This window comes from Cydia fagiglandana, chromosome 1 (genome assembly GCF_963556715.1).
Source record: "Cydia fagiglandana chromosome 1, ilCydFagi1.1, whole genome shotgun sequence".
Lineage (NCBI taxonomy): Eukaryota > Metazoa > Arthropoda > Insecta > Lepidoptera > Tortricidae > Cydia > Cydia fagiglandana.
This window is the reverse complement of record NC_085932.1, coordinates 25,068,507-25,088,792: the sequence shown is the minus strand read 5'-3', so window position 1 is coordinate 25,088,792 and position 20,286 is coordinate 25,068,507. Positions and strand designations below refer to the sequence as shown.

General features: G+C 35.8%; 1 protein-coding gene and 1 long non-coding RNA gene across 3 annotated transcripts in view; one reads left to right on the top strand and one right to left on the bottom strand.

Annotated features, from left to right (window-relative positions):
- Window positions 1–20,286, bottom strand: part of LOC134668106 (uncharacterized) — a 518,821-nt gene that overhangs the window by 466,343 nt on the left and 32,192 nt on the right. The gene's annotated exons all lie outside the window — the stretch shown is intronic.
- Window positions 1–20,286, top strand: part of LOC134668046 (uncharacterized) — a 101,686-nt gene that overhangs the window by 74,992 nt on the left and 6,408 nt on the right. For both annotated transcript variants that reach the window (XM_063525503.1, XM_063525497.1), the window contains 3 exons: window positions 672–847; window positions 1,382–1,488; window positions 10,400–10,587. In XM_063525503.1, coding sequence (XP_063381573.1) covers window positions 672–847; window positions 1,382–1,488; window positions 10,400–10,587 — 471 coding nt within the window. The remainder of the gene's footprint in view (window positions 1–671; window positions 848–1,381; window positions 1,489–10,399; window positions 10,588–20,286) is intronic.

Sequence of the window (20,286 nt, the reverse complement as noted above, 5' to 3'; positions counted from 1 at the left end):
CTAACATCATGGGATCATAACAAACTTGTTGGCAAAACTGCGACGGGTCTAACAAGGGTCTCAGTTCCCATATTGAGCGTCACAGCGCCTAAACAATTTATTCGATAGAGGATTCCCTTTCAATTAAAATTTCAAATCAAAAATGTTTGCAACTTTTATCATTTGATATGGCCGTTAAATTAAATTTCGTCCAAACATCAAAGGACTGATTTTTTTTTTAAATACCAGCATATTACGGATAAAAAATCGAAATTATTAAATTCTTATGTAATTAAGTATACTGGTTATGGTGTATAAGATACTATACGAGGTGTAAAATATCTAATTATTCTCCTGCATTCACGCTCTTAATGTAAGTAACCATAAATATACCTACCTACATACAATTATCTCAGTAGGGTAGCTAGGTACCTAATCAGCTTGTGACACGGCCCGATTCCAACTTTTAAGATACGTCCGTTAATAGATCTAGAAAAGATATGGATTAGATATGTCAGTGTCAAACAAGTGTCAAAATTGACGTTTCTTTAAACAAATACGTCACTTTTGACACTGATATATATATCTAATACATATCGTTTCAATATCTAGTATTTGACGTATCTCATTGTTCGAATACGGCTGACAATCACCAACATACTCGTACTTATACAAATTGTCTGTTCGTACAGCGACGTGGGTCAACCGCTTCAGCGAAGACCTGGGCTGCCTGGAGCTGGAGGACGAGCAGCCGCTGGCTCAGCTGAGCTCCGTTCAAACTGACAAGCTGACGCTCTTCTTCACCGAGCTACTCGACCATGACAGAGATGACGTCATTTGTGATCAAGACTTTGATCCCTTCTTTGAGGTATCAAACGTCTGCGCAACTTAGGTACTTACATCGCGCTCGCACTAATATGCCAGTACGAGCGAGATGCATAGTAAGTGAAGCTCACGTTAGCACATATGTCAGTGGAAAAGTCGTAGTAGCCCTACTAAACTACCAGAAAAGAACAACTTTCATTATAACTAACTATTTCATCCTAAAATTAAATTAGCGTAACTATTTATGTCGAGCTTAGACGCTATTGTGGTGCGCGAAACATTATCCCTCCGTAAAAAAATAAAAACACTAAATCATAAAGCAATTTACTACCGTTTTAAACTCTGAGTCGTGATATTAAACTGAGATTGAATCTTCCTCGGCTTGTCACTTAAAGCACTTTAGTTATGAAGATGTCATGTGTTTGCAAAATCCCATCTGAAAGCGGGTGTCGCCGTGAAGCGATTTTATTACGGTCATAATTAAGGTGACGATGACTAATGAATTCCGCGCCCTATTAACCACATAGATTAACTAGCGCTGAGAATAATTAAATTTGTTTGATGTCGCAATTTGCAGAAGCTCGCTCACTTCGCCGACTGGTCGTTCGACTCGTCCGAGTTCCACATCATGTTAGAAGTGAAACGGGAATTCATAGAGCAGTTCATCAACCCGCTGCCTCCCAAGTGAGTAGACTCGTCTCGTCGGCTAGGTTAACTCGAATAATTAATGGGCCGTACTAATGAATTATAATTATTCATCAAGATTAAGGTTCGCTTCCACGAATTAAAGATACAAAATGCCATGAGGACATTACAATGGAAAGTCCGTCATTTTGACTAATGGAAGGGATTTGCAGACATTTATACTGTTGCTATTTTGAGCATTTGAGATTTAACTTTGATTTAGGCCAGTAATTTATTTCAGTAAAAAGCAGCAACTTAATTTTGGTTGAAATGAAAATTATGTTATTTTATGTGTGATACCAATAAAATTAGCCTCTATCGTAGGTCTCTTTACCCACTCAGTTAGATACTGAGTGGGTAAAGAGACCTACGATAGAGGCTAATTTTATTGGTATCACACATAAAATAACATAATTTTCATTTCAACCAAAATATCTAGGTATCTGACTACTCCAGTTTTCACGTATAGGTTCTACCTATACGTACGCATATGTACGCAGAGAGTGTCTAAAACCTATTATACCTTACCTTAGTAGGAACTTTCAGTATACATTTTCATTTTCAACTCCAATTTTCTTTGTTTAAGTAACAAGGCATGTGTAATGACTTAATAAGACACGGCAGGACTTACACAGAACGAAAAGACCTGTTATAAAACAACATTACTTATTATTTCTGTAAAATGAGTCAGCTGTAACATGTATGTCTTGACTTTAATATAAATACCTATGCACAAGAAACGCAGTGCCTATTTCAGAATGGTTAGGACATGGCGCGGGCTCGTTCCGCCTCGACATCTCATCCCACATAATGACGTGATAAACCCTATACGGCCATCATAGGCCGCAGTATAACGGGAATAAAGCGGCTGCGTTTATATTAGCTGTTTTCTACAAGAACGAGCGATATAACCCTATTGAAAAGGCGAATCCTTTGACACTGAAGGTCGACGTGCCAACAATATAACATGTAGGTTTAAAGTATTCTTGATGTATCACGTTTTCGTCGCAAAAATTTATGGAAGTGGTTGATTTCAAACTGTTATGATGGTGAAAGGAAAGACCGAGTACACTTAATTATGTTTATTAAAATTAATATTCGTGGAGCACATATCAAAAGCATGTATAGTTGACGCCATCTTCGATGTAAGAGAGAGTTGCCACAGATAACACAATATAGGAAATACTACTAGATTATTGTCAAGTTACCAACCTAACATCCCTTTCCTTAAGTTTATATTTATATACTAAAATCACATTAATGACCAGTCTTAAGTTTTACTCATCTTTACAATAAGTCTGAACAATAAAATAATCTAAACATTTAAACATTGCAGTCTATTCCTTTAACTGGTCTCTGAAATCATTGCTAACATTTAATGTGTTTATAGTTGAAAATAAAATATTCTACAAATTATGTTACAGTCTATTTCTTTAACTAGTCTCTACATTTACACAATTGAGAAATTTAATTTAGATTTATCTAAGACTCCTGTGTTTACATTTATTATGAAACAGCTAAATTACATTTATACTCAGTTGACTTACTGGACTATATTTATTTTACATCTCAGTTGACTAAACTAAACTATATTTAAATTTCTGTTATATAACGCTTTGGCGGTATAACAATACGTCCTGATCTCGTTACTCTATGATCAGCTGTTACTGGTGCTGGAGTACCCGTCTCCTGCCTTGCCTCTGCCACTTCCATACTTCTTTCCCCTTGTGGTGAGCAAGATCGCATGGGAGACGATTGTGTCAAGTCACTATTCAAAATACTATAGTTATGAATGAGATGAATCCTATTTCTTACATAAGTTACATCATTATCAGTTTTTATCACATATGACCTATCATTACCTAACCGTTTTACAATTACAGCCTTTTCCCAAGTACTGTGTGGATTTTTCTTATAATAAACCCGGTCACCTGGATACAATATGGACATTGATTTAGCATTACTATTATAATATCTAGACATCTCTTCATTATTTTTAACAGCTGATTGTCTGTATTTATTAAATGTCACAGCTTTAGGTCTGAGTTTGTTAAAGTTTACTGGTATTTTACTTCTTAATTTCCTAGACATTAATAACTCAGCCGGTGATAACATATGATTTTTAGGTGTATTTCTATACTGTAATAAAGCTAAGTAAGGATCTGATCCGTCTTCTTTACATTTTTTTAACATGTTTTTTATAATTTTAACAGAACTTTCTGCCTGACCATTAGAGTTTGAATGATAAGGAGCTGTCACTATATGTTCTATGTCCCATTCATATAAAAATGATTTAAATTCTGAGGACTGAAAGGGAGGACCACCATCTGACACTAATGTCATAGGTATCCCATGTCTGGCAAATATTGACTTCAAATTTATTATGACATTTTGAGCTGTACTATTATTTTTTAACAAGGCTGTCTCTATGTACTTTGAGTAATAATCAGTTACTACAATATAGGTCAAGTTATCAAAATGCATTACGAGGGTTGCACTGAAAATGTCGGGAATAGAGAATACTGTCGCATCTAGACAGTCAATCTTTATTTTAATGCATACTTAATCTCAAACTGACCACGCATATAAATTTTCTTTTGAAAGTAATCATTCTGTAATGCACACGGCTCATAATCCCAAAGTCCTTTTTGTATGGCGATTTTGGAGCCTTAGTGGTTTTGTATGAAATTCGTGGAGTAGCCAACGGAATTGAAGTTTTTTTTACATATATATATATATATAATATTTTTTTACTGTTGTCATATGAATATTTAGGAATGTCGAAATCTGCCGATATGCAACTTTTTTGGCAGTCTTTTTAATTAACAGCACAAATGCGATTTTAATTTTTGACGTCGCTTTGGAATGACATGCTTCTTTAAGATCATCTATGGGATAAAATGAAAGTGACTTTCATATTTAATTTTAACCGCAAACGAGCGTACGATGAACTCTAGTTCATAAAAAAATAACAGAAGCCCATTGTAACTTTTATTTGTTCGCTGAGGGCATATTGAAAACCGTTTAAAAATTTGATCGGAAAAATCACTTTGCCAAAAATTCAAATAATGTTCGACATACAATTTTCAAATTGCCAGTAATTCTTAAATACAAATGACAACCAAATGAAATATACCTTAAAAGTTTTATAAAGAGTTACATTTTTATAAATTATATGCCTCTTTCTATTATGTTATTTCTAAGTGTCCCATTCCCGAATATTTCAGTGCGACCCTCGTAGATCAATGCCAACTCTTTGCCAAGGATAATTGCTAATTTCATAGTTCTTTAATGGTTCTTTTTGATTACATGGCTTGAACTTGGCACAGATGTCACATTGTTCCACTACATTTTTTATATCAGCAGACATGTTAGACCAGTATAATGAATCTCTAGCTAATCTTAGACACTTATTTATCCCTTGATGACCTTCATGCAATTTATTTAGTATTTCTTTTTGCATGGACTTTGGAACAATTAAATTTGACCCTTTGAACAATAAATCTCCTATAACATGAATTTCACCCTGCATGTTCCAATATGGTTTCACTAAAGAATTGATTTTATCTTTACTACTAGGCCATCCTTCAAAATAATATTTTTTTAACAATTGAAGGGTTTCGTCATCAATGGTTGCCTGTTTTAATTTATTTTTGTACTCTTGACTGATCGCTAAATTTGACTGGACTAAATTGACATGGTACGACATATCAGATTCATTTTCTGGAATAAAATGGTCTTTCATAGCTGCTCTAGACAAAGTATCAGATATATACATTTCCTTGCCAGGTATGTGAATGACTTCTAAATCATACTTTTGTAAAGTTAACATCATACGCTGTAATCTTGCTGGTACCTCATGCAAAGGTTTTTTAAACAGATAAACTAATGGTTTATGATCCGTGTGTACTATGACTTTACGTCCATAGACATATTGATTAAATTTACTACATCCAAACTGAATAGCAAATAGCTCTTTTTCAATCTGAGCAAAATTCTCTTGTGACTTGGATAGTGTTCTTGAACTGTATGCAATCGGCCTATTATTCTGTAAAATAACAGCACCCATCGCTGACTTGGACGAGTCTACTGACAAAACCAGAGGTAAATTTACATCGTAGTGTGCTAAAACTGGCGTGTTACATATTATTTCTTTTAATTCACAATATTCTCTTTCATAGTTACTGTCCCACTGCCAGGGCACGTCTTTTTTTAACAAAGTTCTCATGAGTGTGGTCTTTGCTGACAAATTATCAATGAAACATCCTACAAAATTTACCATCCCGAGAAATCTCTGTAATTCTTTAACATTACTAGGACTTGGCATTTCTTTGATCGCCTTGACTCTTTCCTGACTGACTTTGACACCATCACGGTTGAAAATATATCCTAAAAATTCTACTTCCGACACTCCAAATTTGCATTTTGACTCATTTAATTTTAAATTGACTTGTCTAGCCCTATCTAGTACTTTTTTAAGTCTTTGATTATGAATCTCTGGGGTCTCACCATAAACTAAAAAATCATCTACAAAAATGAGAACGCCCTCTATGTCACCAAATAATTCATTGATGACTCTGTAAAAAATCTCTGTTGATGCATTTATGCCAAATGGTAATCTAAGATATTTATATCTGCCAAAGGGAGTCTGAAATGTGCAAAGTTCAGAACTTTCCTCATCAAGTTTCAAAGACCAAAAACCTGAGAATGCATCAAGATGTGAAAAACAAGTAGCACCTTTCAATTGTGACCTAATCTCATCAATGTTTTTTAATGGATAATGTTCTCTCATTATATTTTTATTCAAATTTCTAGGATCTAAGCATATTCTAAGCTGACCTGTTGACTTGACGGTGACTACTACAGAGTTGACCCATGCCGTTGGCTTTGTGACTTTTTCAATGACCTTCATGCTCTCCATGCGATCCAGCTCATCCCGTAGGTCCTTCAGTAGCGCAAATGGCACCTTCCTCGGAGGATCAATGCATGGCACAGCATCAGACTTCAGTTTCAGATGGCAGACAGGAGGCAGACATCCCAGACCCTGGAAAACGTCGTTATATTGTGTAAGAATTTGACAATTACTTTTTTTTATGACTTCTTCAGTCAGATGATAAACTCGTTTGACAATACCAATTCGATCACAAGTGTCTAAACCTAATATAGTTTGACCATTTACAGTTGTCACAGCAAAGGTTATTTTCTCAACTCGGTTACTAAAATGACATTCTACTTCAGTTTCCCCTACTATCGGTAGGTGATCTCTATATGCACTAGCAGTAACACTGGTTTCAACCATATTGTTAAGTCCTAAAGTTTTATAGGTCTTTAATGACATTAAATCCAATTCTGACCCTGTATCCAAAAGGCAATTTACATCTCTACCATTTATATTGACTTTTAAGTACCAAGATTTTTTTTCTTTACTTTTATTTTGTATCTGCCCCACGAATAACCTCTCAGAGCAGTAAGCTTTATCATCATCGAGGTCTTCTAGCTCTAATTGTCTGACATTTTTATTTTTAAAGCAAAATTTAGCATAGTGACCATAAGAGTTACATGACCTGCATTGTACGCTGGCTGCTGGACACTTGAAGCGATGCACCTGCCCACAGCGCGTGCATGTAGATTGACTTTGCTGCCTCGACGGAGTTGACTGGGTGTAGTGTGGTCGACTCGATGACTGGTACCCTGACGTTGACTGATTTCTTGACGGTGACTGATTTCTTGACATTGACTGATTTCCTGACGCTGACTGACTTCTTGACGCTGACTGACTTCTTGACGCTGACTGACTTCTTGACGCTGAATATCTTGATCGACTGTTTGACCTTTGATGCCTCAACTGCATTACATTTTTTGTGCTGGTGGCGCCGTTGCTCTCCTGCACTATTCTGTCCGAGTCTTGCTGAGCCGCTATCACAGCTTTTGCTAGCTCACGCATTCTAGAGTATGTCAATTTGGGCTCTTGCAGCAACCTTTGCCGTACATGTGATAGATCAGAACACATGTTTGCAATAAAAATATCCCTGATGAGAGATTCCCTCAGGTCTTTAAATTCACAGGCTTTACTCTTATTTTCCAAATCTGTTAGAAAATCATCGATGTTTTCAGATTTCATCTGCTTCCGTGTGAAAAACATATAGCGTGTCATGGTTAGATTCTTTTGTGGCTCAAAATGGTTGTCAAATTTCTTTTTGATTTCCGCCAATTGACATTTGTCGAAGTCTAAGTTAAAAGAGTTAAAGATTTCCAAACCTTTAGTGCCCATTGAGTGTAACATGATTGCTATTTTCCTTTTGTCTTCCGCCTTGTCAAGTCCCGATGCCAATAAATATATGTCAAATCGCTGCCACCACCTTTTCCATTCTTCTGCATTATTATTTGTGGTGTCCGACGAGATCATGAGCTTTGGTAAAGTTGTACCAAGCACATGCGGCTTGATTGCGAGATCTTCACTTCCATCCGCCATTGCCGACGCTTGAGGTGTGTGTTTGCCGTGTGTGACTTTTTCTTGCTTTCGCTTGACTTCCGTCTTTTCTTCTGTGTCACTCATCGCAGCACTTCTGACACCATGTTATGATGGTGAAAGGAAAGACCGAGTACACTTAATTATGTTTATTAAAATTAATATTCGTGGAGCACATATCAAAAGCATGTATAGTTGACGCCATCTTCGATGTAAGAGAGAGTTGCCACAGATAACACAATATAGGAAATACTACTAGATTATTGTCAAGTTACCAACCTAACACAAACTAATTTCATTGTCATTGTACTTGTACAGTCATCATCAGAAGTTGCTAAGCGGGCGATGTGTTGAAAATTACATTGACGCTCTTATTCTCTTAACAATAAAGTCGCGTCAAGATAATTTTGAACACCTCGCCCGGTTAGCAACTTCTGCTGCTGCAAGTTCTAAATAAAATGGTTTTAGAGCAACGTAAACATTTTGCGGCCGTTAGAACAAGCGACCGAGAAATTGCGAAATTGTGACAGTCATTAGCAAGCTCGCGGCTCCAACGCCGGCCTGCTCCCGGCATTCTTGTGAACATTAACTAGGTATACTAATATACGTATGTATATACATTAATGCCATTGTATCATTTGTTTTATGTATTACATTAAAGCCAATCTTCTTAAATTAGGATCTTAGAGAATTTAAGAATCGTTATATAAGTATATATAAAATTAAATAATTTATCAAGTATCTACTGCTACGCCGTACCACACGTAGAAGAGCTACGATTCACACAATTATGTAGCTAAAAAAATAAACCCGGTCAAATTATACATAAGTATAGTTTTAAATGTTGAAAATTAATGTTTATATTCATTTCATGGTAATTTATTTCTTGATGACAAGGGTCTGCTTTGTAGAACTCGTATCCTATATACAGTCGCAGTTAAAAAATTTACAAAACTAAGAAAACGTAAGTCTTGTAAACTCATAAAAATCAGTCAAAAAATTATAATCACAGTAGACTTCTCACCGATACTAAATCCAATTCCGCACGTGTCGGGTCTTTGCCCACAACTTGCAATTATCGCGCGGCAGCCCCTTTGGGCTCAATCAGAGCGCGAGCCGATTGTTGTCAGTAGCAAGCCACGTGCCGAGTACCTGGATAACTGTATAATCCCGTAAAACTGTTAATTAACGAAGTGAACCTTTAAATTTTATTGTTAACTTTCTATTTGTCAATAAGGTCTTTATGGAAAAAATTATGGATTATGGGTACCTTAATATATTCCTTTCCTACCTAATATACCAAGCATAAATGAAAATAATGAAACCATGGTTTGGAGAGGAATTACGAGATTAATGTTAAACATAAACATTTTCTTTATTAAAACTTTATCACACCGTAAAAATGTTAAAATATACATACAAAAGCTGGATTAACTGCTATGGCAATTCTATTGTACCATTCAATCTACAGACCCAACAGACATCATTTTTGGTGCGATGGATGGGAGGATAATACAAATAGGTAGGTACATTGTTAGTACCTATTTATTATAGCATTATTGCACTTTAGTCTTAAAATTTTGCGTTTAAACTTAGCTTTTAAACGTTCCTTACTTTTTTCTACGTGCTCTATTAAAACTCATTAAATTCACCTTAATTAATTTTATTACGTAACTAACTTTTCGATTGGCGGCGCCCAGCTTTGCATATCAATCAAGCAAAATATTCTGAAGGGTACCTAATCTCCAGGCAACTTGAAAATTACTGACAATAACCTAATATTTATAATAATTTTATTAAAGTGGCTCACGGGCCACCGAAAACATTATTAGGTGGAAATAAGTGGGCGGCGATATTGTCATTTTATTATTAGGCCGGTGCTATCGGGGCGCTTCTATCTCTCCTTATCATAGTACATTGGATTTGGATAAGCTATGTGAATATTGGAGTCCCAAATAATAAAATATCATGCATGTCCGTTGTTCATTAAAACGCACATATTAGGATTTAGGTACCTAGTTACAGGCATATGTGACTTGTCATTTAGTAATAGGCGTAATAGGTATCTATGACGTGGACATGTGGCAGTGATTTCAGCCATTTCACATGTATTCAGTCGAATAGATCCACCCTGGTATCCTCTCATACTACCCAGTTTCATTGTCTGTGCTCTGTGCACCTCGTCTTGTGACGTCATTATCGTTAGCGCGGCGTCGCAGTCCAACAAGATGCACAGTTATGCTAGTGACCGGATAGTAATGATACTCACCTCACTTTTAAATGATCCTAGTATCATGGTTTTACACCTAATAATGATAAACTAACTCTGAAAAGTTTTAATTTGTCACTCCTCCCATTGCTGCAACCTGCAAAATGTGCCTTGTAGTGCCAGATTTGTTACCTATTCGTGGACCATTTTGCTTAAATTGCTTCTGTCGCCAGATACGGTGAGCTCCCCTACTACAAGCGGGTGTGCGGCCCAGAGGCCGGAGGGTACCCGGGCCGGACCACGCTGGAAGGCTGGCTGGCGAGGTGGGCGCTACTTCTGAGTCGATATCGCCGCTTCTCTGACTTGCCGCTGTACCTGCAGTACTTGTGCAAGATACTGTTCCACGTCGTAGACAGAACCAGTAAGTATATAGTTCGTACCCCTTTTTTATGGTGCCACAAAGTACTACATTTTAGTTTTTCTTCCCTTACATCGATATACCCTGCCTATATTCGAAAGATATAAACATGACTGTACCATAAAATTTCTAATGCTGGCAAGAACACAATGCCTTGGCGGCAGTGTTGCCAGGGCTCTGGAGTCATAAGTTACGTTTCGTTTCCCTAAAAGTCATTTTTATATTATTGTATTGTATTGGTAGGTAATCGATTTTGTTAGAAGAAATTCAGAAAATAATTAGCTATTTTGTTACTGCACGACACCTTGCACTTTGAGACTATGCGCTGAAACTTGGCACAGTTGATTGTTAGCTGGTCTTGAGCAGATACAGACCGGGAGCCGTCGAGAGCCACGTCTCATTTAGTGGGGGGTAGGGGGGGAAGTTCGACGCCGCCGCGCTTCACTTGGAGCAACATTTCTCTAAAACTATACCTATTAGGGCATGTGATATATCATTTTCGGATAAATTAAGGATGAGAAATCTAGTTTTGGAACTAAAACATTGCACTCTCTAAAAAAAAAAGCGTAAGCGTAAAGTAGAAAAGACTAAAAAACGTATGCTATTGGCTATCCTTTACGAGTTATTTACGAATGACTAAAAAAGGGGACCTTAGTATTTATTTTCTCCCTTCGATATTTTTTTTTAAATATTGATCTTAGCGAAAAAAAGTAGCACTTACTTTATAAAAAATCTGAAACAGATTATTTACGTAAAAGATTATTTTTTGCTGTGGGCTACCGTTTACGAGTTATTTACGAAAAACTAAAAAAAATAAACGATTGTAGAACAAATTATAAGTAACTTTCCCACATTCATAGTATTTTGTATTGAGATCAGTCTGACCCACGCTTAATATTATTTTTTATCTCCCATTTATCAAAAGTTTTGTATAATAAACTATATATTTTCTTAAACGTAATAAGTGTGGCTTTACAACTGTATTTATTGTTTTCAGATTCCTCCTACACTTTAAAAAAAAATTGGCAATTATGAAAAAATCACAAAAACGTTTTTTAGTCTTTTCTACTTTACGCTTTTTTTGTTAGAAAGTGCATTGTTCTAGTTCCAAAACTAGATTTCTCATCCTTAATTTATCCGAAAATGATATATCACATGCCCTAATAGGTATAGTTTTAGAGAAATGTTGCTCCAAGTGAAGTGCGGCGGCGTCGAACTTCCCCCCCTCCCCCCCACTAAATGAGACGTGGTTCTCGATGTCTACCGGTCTGTATCTGCTCAAGACCAGCTAACAATCAACTGTGCCAAGTTTCAGCGCATAGTCTCAAAGTGCAAGGTCCCCATACAACGTTGTGCACTGTCAAACTAGCATATTTCACAAAAATTCTACTAATCTTATATGATTATTCTTTTTGATAGCACTAATTTAACACATTTATATCATTTAACACAAAAATAATTAATTCTACCAGCAAACATAAGAAAACAACTCAAAATTTGCGTTTGATTACTTTGCCTCACATGTGGATAAAATGCAACTTTCTTATCAGTTTTTGAACAATCAAGAGAGCCTTTACCAGGGGCCCGTTTCTCAAAAGCTTGTAACTTGTAATACAAGCGGATGTCACTTTTTGACAGCATATGTTAAAAAGGGACTTCCACTTATATTACAAGTTACAAGCTTTTGAGAAATGAGCCCCAGCTGGTGTGGGGAAAAAGAAATAGCCGACCGCAGTTTTTTTTTGCAATAACAGACAAAGAAAAATTGAATTGAACCTACGGTCGACGAATTGGATAAGTACAAACTAAAAGAAATTAACCATTATACTAAAAATAAAATAACTACTACTATCAAACTAAATGACAACGTCATGTCAAGGTAACAAGTCTCATTTTGCCACGACTATTATAATAAACATGATGGTGGATGTAAAGCCCCCTCCAGACTATGCGCGTGAATCGCGGGCGAAGCCGCGAACGCGAGTGTGGAGTCGATTTTCGCAGACAGCGAAATCGACTCCACACTCGCATTCGCGGCTTCGCCCGCGATTCACGCGCATAGTCTGGAGGGGGCTTAACGTCAAGGTATCAGTGCAAGTGTCAACTTGGGTGCGTTCACTCCGTTCCTAAATAATACGAATTGCAGAACTAAACTTGTCCAAAATTCGACTAGCTTAAAAAGTCACAAAAATTGCCTCAAGATCGTAAGTCACGCACGTGTCACACGAGAAGGCGAAAAGTCACGAAAAATTTGACTTTTGTGACCATCTAGCAACACTGCTTGGCGGCTGTACTTTTCGTTAGAGTCAAAGAAACTGAGCCGTAAATTTCGACCTATTTAGTGATTCTCTTTTAGTAATGTAACGTAAGTAATAAACGTTATTAACGGGGCTTTTCTCTGGGAATTATCCTCTGCATTATTATAAAAGACTATAAATCACAATAACGCTGCATTCGATTTCTCCCCCACAAAAGTCAAGAAAGGTTAAAAATAGGTTCCATTAATCTGCAATCAATCGGCGGCTCTCCAGTTTTATATTTCGTTCTCACGCAAAGAGAACAAATATTTTATGTTTTGCGCAATTAGTGTGATTCACGGGGCCGAGCCAGGCCGGCCAGCGGTTCCACGTCAAAAAGTCGATTTCATTCACGGCTGAAACTAATTTAGGCTGTCAAAGCTTTCAATAATTTGCTTCAATTAAAAATAACGGTATTTACGAGTATTGATGAATTGCGTACGACGGTAGCGTACTTTAGTTATAGTTATAGTTATAGTTAATTTATTTATAAAATAATAATTTTACACGTCACATCATAAAAATATATCACAATTATTAATAGTAAATCACACACATATAAAACAATAATTTTGTGGTACCTACATCTACATATATCACATGCTTATTTTTGTCGAGTATGAATGTAGACAGTTAGTGGTTCGACTTTATACTTTTTTTTTTTAATAACTAGGTAGGTACATACTTTTTACTTACTTAAGAAATCACTTTATTATGGTTACGATTTCAGACCGTTTTTACGTAGCTTGGAATAGGTACCTAATAGAAAGTTAAAATAATTCCTAACTGAAAATAACCAACTGCAATAAAACAGTGTATAATGCAATTAAAATCATTAAACCACAAAATCATTCAGCTGCATCTCATAACAATCACAATTACTTAGCATAAATGACAGCTACTTGAGATAAATCGTTTCATTACAGAGTTCCGTTGATCATTTTGTGATTTTTATAATCAGAGTTCACTTTAATCAATTTTAATAGTTTTGTTTCATTTCTGTTTTAATATATACCATTTTAATACCTAACAAAACTTCCGTGAGACACAGCCATATTACGTGAGTGACCCGTTCTTAATATATTACACTTAATTAGTTTAAATTTTTAAGTCGGTTAAAAAGGTAAGTACCTACATTTGACGAACAAATAAGGTAAACAAATATTTTCGCGCATGATTAACAGATATTTCCCTAAAAGAGGTATACAAGTTTTACATCCAGCCACTAGCGACTCTAAGCAAATTTTAAAATATTCAAACAAAATGGCGGCATAATTTTTAATGAAGCCATCACGTCGTAGTGGCGGGCTGGTGGCCCCAAATTAATCCTGTCGATCAGTCCGACAGCGACTGTAAATCCACCTGCTAAAGCAACTTTTGTTGAAACACGACTTTTTTAAAACGGATAAAGTCACGCGTTGAGCTCCAAGTATTAAGTAGGTAGTACCTATCTTTTGTAGATAATAAAGTTTCATATTGCTGGGAAAGGCTATACATAGTGGAGAACACTAAAGTAGATAAGTACGTACCTAACTAAACGTGGAGTAATCCTAATCAGATTCGGATTTTAGAATTCCAGTTGATCAAAGGAACAACCTAATCCGAGCTTACATTACTCTAGTGCGGCATTTACTCAGCCATACCCTAATACGTCACAAACGCAACATGGTACGAGTACGTAGGTGCTTACTGCGCGCAATAAGGTGCAAGGCGTATGATATTGAATAGCACATATTATCTCCTAAATATTAATGAAAAAAAAAGTTTGTCGGCCAGAACGAACAAATCCCGAATCACCTACGCCAATTTCTTTTCGTATTGTTCGGGATTTATATTATTCCGGAGATTTTGGGTACATTCCAAGTTTTGGCACTTCGCGCAGCGTCTGCAGCCAAAATTCAGTGAGCGGTGCATGGCAGCGGGCTTCCTGTTTCGTTCAAGTTTTATATGAATGCCTCTCGCGTCCCGCCGCGCCGACTCTTTGTCTTCATTTCGTCTGACGTACCTACTTTCGTCTCTGCTTAAATCAAAACTGAAGTATGGTTTTATTAAATAAGTATTGTTTTGAAGGTTAAATAAACTTTTCTCAAACATGCAATGAAATATTGATATTATGTTCCTTATAATAGGCTGCGAAGTATGACGTTTCAGGTGCGGCTAGGACAAAAGGTATTTAATGGAATTTCATACAAATCTTGCAGGCCTAGGCCGGCAAAGTCCTCTTTTTTAATTTTCATTTCACAGATATTTGTGACACAGCATCGTGGCATTCATCCATAAAAAAAAACTAGAGGCAGTATTGGCTTTATGGTTCGTAATGACACTGCCACTACGCCTATAAAAAAAAACAAAAAACAATGTTTGCTATAATTTGCAGTTTTATTTGTATAAAATCAACATGAACTTAATAAATAATACATTATTAACCAAATTTTATAATTTTAAATTATAAATTTAACTACCCAAATAAAAACATTTAAAATATTTCATCTAAACGTTAGCGGTAAAAAGGTCTACTCAAACACGCGTAGTTATTTTTTTTTAATTGTTATGGAGGTAAAGTTGAAAAATTTTCATTCTGTTTTATTGGATTTATGGTGCGTTGTTGATTTTTTTACTTTAATACGAGTTCCGACGAAATAATGAAATTAATTGTAATCGTAGGTGTTGGAATTGGCAGCGTAAGCAGAATTGATTTTAAATAACTTGCTGCCTCTGCCGCCAAGTCAAAGACGAAGTATGTAGGGTAAACCAGGGAGTTATTGCCCACCGCCAGTGATTGCCCGCTTTTTAAAACGACATTCTCTGTTGTTTGTTTTGTACCATTTTTGTAATAGTAGAATTTGCTAGATGACGCTGTTTATAATATAGAAGAGTTTTAAAAATAAAAACTGGCAACACTTAAAAAAAAACAACAGTAATGGCGGATTTTGTCGATACATGTGAACGTGTTACTCAAACAGGTAAATTTTTAAATGATTTTCTTAAGGACTTACTTGCTTCAAAGTTTATTCTGAGATTTTTTTATTTGTATATATTCCCATGTAATTACATATTTTGTGATTAAATTAATAGTAATTTCGTAGTTTTAAATATACGTCGGAGTTGAGTTTAGTATTTAAACGGTTATTTTACCGGTGGGCAATCGCTGTAACAAAGTTTGAACATTTTTAATTATTGCCCACCGTAGTTTTAGTAATTGCCATAGGTCAATAACTATAGTTATTGCCCGGGCAATAGCCGTCACGGTAGATTATTTTTCGTGTTTTGTATTTATAATAATTACATTGCTTATTAAGTGTGGTCAATAGGTCTTCGAGAAGCTGTTAAAAGTCCAACACCGCAGATGGAGGACTTTTATTGACTCGAAATTGTAATTTCCTTACCGCCCGTGATATACACAATGTTTTTCATCACACTTTCTAAGGAAAAACACAATTTTTAACGTAAATTCGGTTAAATACGGTGGCATTTCAAACATTCGTCCGCCATTTTGTTCTTTTAATTGACGTTTAGTATGAAAGGCACCGACCCTATGGCAAACAGCCACGATCGATAATCGTACAAAATATTTCAAAACGGTTGTTAAAATTATGTTTATTAAAATATGAAAATAAATAAATAAATAAATATTATAGGACAATCTTACACAAATGGAATAATAAACATCAATCTTTTAAAATCTACATTTTAAACGAATTTTTGTCTTTTTGTCTCTAAACCTTCGTGGTCCGTGTGTGTTATTTAGCACTTTAAAATAGTAGTTTTCGATACAAGTGCGAGAAGTGTGTCATTTCGCACGAGTCCCGAGGTTTCTTAGCCCGAGCCTTTAGGCGAGGGTCAAAACTCGGGACGAGTGAAAATGACACTTCCGCACGTGTGTCGAACAACATTTATATAAAGTACACTTTTTGATCAATTGTATTAAAAAAGTACTTTTCCTGCCGTTGGAGAAAAATGAAACTTTTCTCCCGCTTCGCATGCGTGCAATAAATAGCACATTTAGAAAACAAGTGTGATGAAAAAATTCCATTCTTGCAGTGCCCATGGAGTACGAGTATTCAATATCTAAATTGTTATTATTGTTTTAATTTCAGTATGCCAAAAACACCAAAAGTACAATATAGAAAAGAAAATTTGCAGAATGCGATCAAAGCTGTTCAAGATGCTGACAACAAGTTGTCTACAAGACAAATTGCTGAAAATTACGGTGTTCCAAGGACCAGTCTTCGGTATTACATTGAAAATCCCGGGCATAAAACTAGTCTAGGGCCATCACCGGTATTAACTGTTTCCGAAGAAAGTCAACTAGAGGAATGGATAATAATCTCGGCCAGAAAAGGGTTTCCTCGAAATAAAGAAGATATTTTAGATACAGTGCAAAAGTTTCTAGTGGAAAATCCTCGTCCTAATTTATTTACAAATAATAGACCCGGTGATGGTTGGTGGAAGGCATTTTTGAAAAGACATCCGAGGTTGACAATAAGAACATCAGAAGGAGTATCAAAAGCAAGTTCCTATGTCTCGGAAAAAGATATAAGAGGGTGGTTTGCTGAAATCAGCGATTATGCTAAAGAAAAAGACTTGACTCCCATTTTAAATGATCCAAATCGTATTTTTAATGCAGATGAAACAAATTTCCAAATTTGTGTTAAAACTGGCCAAGTGTTAGCGGAAAAAGGTGCTAAAAATGTATATAATATTGAACAATCTCAAGCCAAAGAATCTATAACAGTTTTGTTCACCTTTTCTGCCGCAGGACAAGTCTGTTGTCCGTTCGTTATTTATCCTTATCAAAGAATGCCTATCAAAAAAATTAGCGATTCTGTACCGGACGGATGGGGAATCGGAAAGTCTGACTCAGGATGGATGACTACGGAAACTTTTTATGAATTTATAGCAAATGTGTTTCATCCCTATCTGGTCAGCAATAATGTCAAGCTTCCAGTTATACTCTTTGTGGACGGCCATAAAACGCATTTAAATTTCCATTTGAGCCAACTTTGCACTCACCTTCAAATTGAGTTAATTGCATTGTATCCGAATGCTACAAGAATCCTTCAGCCCGCCGATGTAGCTGCTTTTAGACCTCTAAAGATGGGATGGAAAAAAACTGTCAGAAAATGGCAAAATGAGAATAATAATCAAGGCGTGACTAAATTGAATTTTGCTACTGTGCTTAATGAAACTGTCATAACCAGTTTAAGGCCTGAAATATTAGTGAACGGTTTTAAAGCCTGTGGCCTGTATCCATTTAACCCGGACGCGATTGATTATAATAAATGCCTCGGAGACAAGAACGAGAATGTCACATCGCAAAAAAATAAAATGATACCTGACTCTGCAATGCTAAGTTACGCAAAATTCAAAGAGATCATCGGAACAACTCTTTCCAACGACTTTGAAAACCGTAGTCAGAATTTGCCTTGTCAAAAGAGTAATGAACACTTGAATAAGTTGTTCCAAATATGGCAAGCATATCACGACGTGGAAGTTATGAGTACCACTAAAGAAGGAATAGACTCTTCAGTTGTTACATCGCAAAAAGGCGACAAAGCAGTACAAGTAGTAGATTTTCCTAATGTATCACCGCAAAGAAATGAAGAAGAGTGTGTTGCAGAGATAAATGACTTCAGTGAGCTAGCTTTAAAGACACGAGACTTTAAAGAAATAGAAGGTGCTTTATCTCTTGATATTACTTCCACCGTACCCGAGAAGTCAAAATTTGAGTCTACGCCTTCTGTGGTCACGGTGAAGTCAACTCTTGAGCTGTCAAGTCCACAAAGAAATGAACAAGGATGCGTTGAAGAAGATAGTGAGCTAGTTTTTCAAATACCAGACACATTTAATGAAACAGAAGATGCTTTATCACTAGATTCACTAGACCTTACTTCTCCTATACCCGGAACGTCCAAACCTGTCATGGTACAGTCGTCTGGTCTGTTGCCAAGTCCTAAAATTGTAAAAAGAAAATGTTCTTTAGGAGAATATTTAGCATACCCAGAGACGCCAGTAAGAAAATGGAAAAGGAAAACTGAAAGACAACCATATGCCATTAGCTCCCAAAATTATAAAGCTGCTCTACATTCTAAACAAGTAGAAAAAGAAAATTTGATAAAAGTAAAAGAAGAGAAGAAGTTAGTTAGAAATATGAAAAAAAAAGAAAAAACGAATAAAAAGACTGAAATTACAAATAAAAAAACTGTACAATTAAATAAAAAACCAATCATAGATAACGCACAATTTATTATGAATGATCCGGGTGAAACTCAATATACTAAAGAAGGAAAAAAAAATCTGAAACGGAAAACAACAAACACGGGAAACAATGACCACCAAGAAGTTCAAAATTTTGAGCAACAATCTGAACCTATACTAAAAAAGATAAAAAAAGAAATGGGTGTTAAAAGTAAGGGCAAAAAGAGAACCAATAAGCAATTACCAGAGTCTAAACGGATAACCGTTTTAAGAGAAATAGTTATAAAGCCCGGTAAAAATAGTATTTGTGCAGTTTGTTGTACTAATATGAAAAAGAATACGAGCAGATTGACTTGCAGTTCCTGTTCGGCAAGTTTTCACGTGCGATGCATTCCACGGAAGCATAAGGAACATATACCCGACAGGACTGAATTAAATTTATTCATGTGCCATAATTGTACCATAGTGGAAGATTCTGGCAACAGTGACGATTCTGACTAATTTTATTTCAGCTAACCATATTTTTTTCAATAAAATGTTTATAATGTTCAATTTTATGTTGAAAGTCAAGTTAGACTGTGATTTATGATTTTAAGTTACTGGGCAATCACTGTGCTGTGGTACTGGCAATAACTGTGGGCTCTGGGCAATAACTGTACTTTTTACAATATTTTTATTTTGTTGCTTTGTTTTCTATGTCACGTAAGACTTAACTTAAAACTGTTAATTATCTATAGAAGGGTTTATTAGGTAATAAGAAAATAGCAATAAAAACGAAGTTACTACGTTATTTCTATGTTTTTTTTAATGTCATTCTGTTTGCGACCCTTAACTGGGCAATAGCTATACGGTTTACCCTATATGGTTGCTTATGGCAATTTTATTATTTGAGAAACTAAGAAAAATGGCTTACAGTTTATTAGAAACAGTTTTGTGGCATATTTTAAATGAATGTAACTACAAATTCGTCAACACTGTGGAAATTATACTTATTTTCTCCATGCATAAAGCAACGATGTATGTGAAACATGATATCAACATGAAAGACTATGTAAACTTATGTGACGAAAACGACAGTCAGACGGATACAAGGCGAAAAAATCAAAGATACATGAAAATATACGGGTAGTAAAAATACACGACTCGTGTAAAACATACGCGTGATAATGATATAGGTACGTGTTGGTTATATTTTGGGTGTAGTTTA